Here is a 3,759-nt window from a genome sequence, read left to right as displayed (position 1 = left end):
CCTAAAGCTACAAAGTCCAAGGGCACACCTGACCTGCATCGAGACTCAGTCCATCTTCAAACAGAGCTCCAGCTACACACACAGCATCAACTGAATACTGAACAATATCAAAAATACAGTGTAAGGAAAGAAGAGAGAATTGAAATGCTTAATGGCATATTTATACACATTTATCAACAGTCAACAAAAAAGGCGTCAAGTTACACATCCCTTCTGTATGCTAACAATCCCGATGCACATATATGTAAACACACATGCTTGGCTGATGCATATACATATAGCCACATAGCAGAGTAGATGACCTGAAGGAGCTATGCTGGGGAGCAGGGGAGGGGGTTGCCTACTGCAAAACCTCGTCTCATTCTCGACGTGCACAACGTGGACATTCAGGGCAGTGTTGCTTTAAGGCTATTTCTAAGGCTGAATCTTTTCTTGTCCAACCCCTCAATCCCAAGTTCTTGTTGAAACGCTTCCTCCTCTTACCCAGCACAACTTGATATATATATATATTTACCTATATATTTTTTAAAGGCCCTATATACTAAAAGGCAGGAAGAGGAAAGGGGGGAGTGGAATGGGGTGAAAAGTGTCTGAATGGATCAGTTTGCCCCAGTGCAGGAATTTCCTATCCAGTGGTGGCAAAGGCCACGGCAGCCACGTGCAGCGGACAAGGTTTAAAATGATCACAGGTCTCCCTCCTCATCCGATCTGAAGCTCTTCATTGCAACCAAGGGGGAGAGTGAAATACTTTAAGAACACAATTATTCCTGAAGTGGGGAAGGTGATCACTAGTTTCAACTCCTCCCCTCACCTGCTTCGAGGTGGCAAAGAGCTGAGAGATACTGTAATTTCCAGCTCAAGTGCCCATACGGCTAAGGAAAAGGCTTTGCTTAAAAATATATATCTATAGAACTATACATATAGATCATCTTTTTAGAGACACTCTGATTTTATTACATAGCTCCTGGGTCACTCTCCCCCTCTATCTACATGGTAACGGAGTGGCTTTACAATGGAAGCCACATCATTGAACTGGCAATCAAAGCTTACCAGGTCACAAGAAAGTGTTTCAGCTGGTGCAATCTAATATCCCGAGTAATTCTCTTGCTTTGATCTCCTGCTGTTGATGTAACTGGAAGTGGTAGGTCTTCAAAAAAAAAAACCTTCAGGGTTTTTTTTTTCAGGATCAGGTTATGATAATTTCCCAGTAGTGTTACAGTGTGCAACAATATGCTCTAAGCAAGGAAAATCTCATTGAACAAGAGAGTGATGCAAAAATGACATTATAAACATGTGTACATAGGGCTGGGAACCCCCCAGCATCACCCTGCAATACATAAATGCAGGATTTCTAAGGATAAGGACTTTTTTTTTTATAGTTTTCTTCTTTTTTCCAATATCATTTGTATACAAGCATTAGCTTAACAGTGGAAACTTGGTACAGAACTAGACTCTTCCAAAAACATACATCTATACACAAACATTGAAGAAGGTTAAAAAAGTGACTTAATTTTCCGTTTGTTCTATCTGTAAAACTGGGACTAAAATTCGCCCCCAGCCACTGAGCCTTTTAACATCACGAATCAATGGGAATGAGCCAATTTATAAAGTTATAGCCCCAAGAAAATAACTCACAAAACCAAAAAGCCAAAACCATCCCCACTCTTCAGAGCTAAAAAACGGAAGTGTGACTTGTGTTAAGGATCGGAGATCCTTAAGGTTGGAGAGGAACAACGTGCGGGCGTTTCCCTGGGACACATGGCACCCAGGCGACGGGGGCTGATCCCTCTCCTCTCCCAGGCTTCAGGCAGTCAGCCAGGCTTCCCTACGGACAGCCTGGAAACACCAAGGAGTCGGGGTGACGGTAGGAAAAGGTGAATACAAATAAACAAAAACTGCTAAATCCTGCTTCAGCATCCAATTACATATATAAAAAAAGGCGGTGTTGAAAAAGAGAGTTAAAACGAAGGCAAAGTTTCCTGATTCCAGGCTGCAGCCTTCTCCTCTGTACATCTTCCACCAAGGTAATTTCTGAGTTACGGGGGGTGGGGAAGGGGGAGGAAGGACTCAATCTCCTGCTACAGCAGCTTTCCCTATCACACAAAACTGATGTGTAACTAACTCAGCCACAAGGATAGGGGAAAGTTTTATTTATTAAAAAAAAAGTACTTCAAAATAAAAATGATAAGTACTGTACGGTAATATTGGAAGTATTTATATACATAGTTTTCTTTGTCTTTTGTTGAAATGTCTCCTGGTCACTTGGTGGCACTTGGGGTCCCCTCTAGCGCCATCCGCCCTGCTCCCCCCTTCCCCTCCCCAGGTCTCACGGCTCAGTAGACGGAGCTGTTCCTTATGCCACAGCACAGCACCATGCTCAGGATCATTTCGAAGATCTGTTGGGACACAGGGGCACCAGTGAGGCACTGACGGTACAATGCAGGAGCTCCCCATCCCGAGGTCTCCCACTCCACGTAAACGCTCTTGTGCCAGAGGTAAGGGCAGAGATGCTGTGTCCCACTGCTGTTTTCATTAGGAGTTGCTAAGAGAGAAGCTGATGTTCTTCCCTCTCTCGCTGGCAGCAGCGGTGGTACCTTGCAACTCTCCCATCTGCCAGCCACACAGCAAATCCTCTGAGATCCCTGCCTTTACGTGGGTTACCAGCCCACGCCACCCACCACTCACTGGGGAGCAAACCCACCATGGCAAAGAAAGCAAATCCCTTCCCAGTGCAGACCCCAGCCACAAGACATGGCAGCCTGAGAAATGAGTGGTTTTGGAGGCAGTGAGGAGGCTTGATGGTGCTCTGCCCTTCTAGATGGGGTTGCAGGTGCTCCTGCTTTACCATGCTTGCCAGGTGCCTGCCCTGACATCCCAAGCCCCTGGGCGGATGATAAAGCCCTTGGTCTTCCCACATCCTGGAGCATCTGGGGTCCAGAGGGCTGGTGCTCTGTGCTGAGCCACAGAGGCATCCGGAGGAGAGGGACGGATCCAGCCCAAACGGAACAGGACTGGGGCATCCTAAGGTGGCTTTTCCCCATCCCACAACAGCAGGGCACCACGCAGTCACACTTACCATGATCACGGCGACCACGATGGCAGCGATACCGATCAGGTACAGCTTCCCAGAGAACAGCTCGTCAATTTTTCTGTGGCAGCTTGAGGTCTGAAGCAGAGAGCCACAGCAGTCAGAGAGCCTGCTTTCCCCTCCCCTGCCCCCCAGCACCCAGGAAGGCAGGTCTGCTCCCCCCGTCCCACCCACATTCCTCAACACCATCCCCAAGTAAATGAAATCTCTACCCTTTGCCTAATTCCCAATAAATCCCCAAATTTCCTTGGCTGCTGAGTTTCCTCACAGGAGCCGCGCTGGGTGAAGAGCAGCCATGCCTACCTCGAAGACTTTCATGATGGAGTCCTTCTTTGGGCAGAGGTCTTCTCTCCACAGGGGAGTGATAGCTCCTATTGCATTATCGGGACCACAGCAGTCCAGCTACATGGAGAGAGGGGAAAAAAACGCAAGAACCCCAGTGTTAGCAGACAGAAAACACTAATGCAATGCTCTCCCTACCATTAAACGTCCCTGAAGTGACCCAAGACTGAGGAGGCATCTTGGAGGGAGAAACAAGAAAAGGGAATAACTCTCCAAATTAATTTTTTTTCTTTCCATGCAATGCAGCTGCTTCCTACAATAGTCCCAGACAGGTCTGGCATTGGTATCCTGGAGGAGAGAACCCAGCTCTCTCCAGAGGTTTTGTTTCC

The 3,759-nt window shown here is 47.1% G+C and overlaps 1 protein-coding gene across 1 annotated transcript in view; it reads right to left on the bottom strand.

Annotated features, from left to right (window-relative positions):
• Nucleotides 1-2,204: 2,204 nt before the first annotated feature.
• CD81 (CD81 molecule) overlaps nt 2,205-3,759 on the bottom strand; it is an 8,609-nt gene continuing 7,054 nt past the window's right edge. The window contains exons 4-6 of the mRNA XM_010137545.1: nt 3,392-3,490; nt 3,077-3,166; nt 2,205-2,396 (exon numbers count right to left, since the gene is read on the bottom strand). Coding sequence (XP_010135847.1) covers nt 2,334-2,396; nt 3,077-3,166; nt 3,392-3,490 — 252 coding nt within the window. The 3' untranslated portion in view covers nt 2,205-2,333. The remainder of the gene's footprint in view (nt 2,397-3,076; nt 3,167-3,391; nt 3,491-3,759) is intronic.

This window comes from Buceros rhinoceros, unplaced genomic scaffold (assembly GCF_000710305.1).
Source record: "Buceros rhinoceros silvestris isolate BGI_N320 unplaced genomic scaffold, ASM71030v1 scaffold10816, whole genome shotgun sequence".
Classification (NCBI taxonomy): Eukaryota; Metazoa; Chordata; class Aves; order Bucerotiformes; family Bucerotidae; genus Buceros; species Buceros rhinoceros.
Note: the sequence above shows the minus strand (reverse complement) of the source record. Positions and strands in the feature narration are given on the sequence as shown.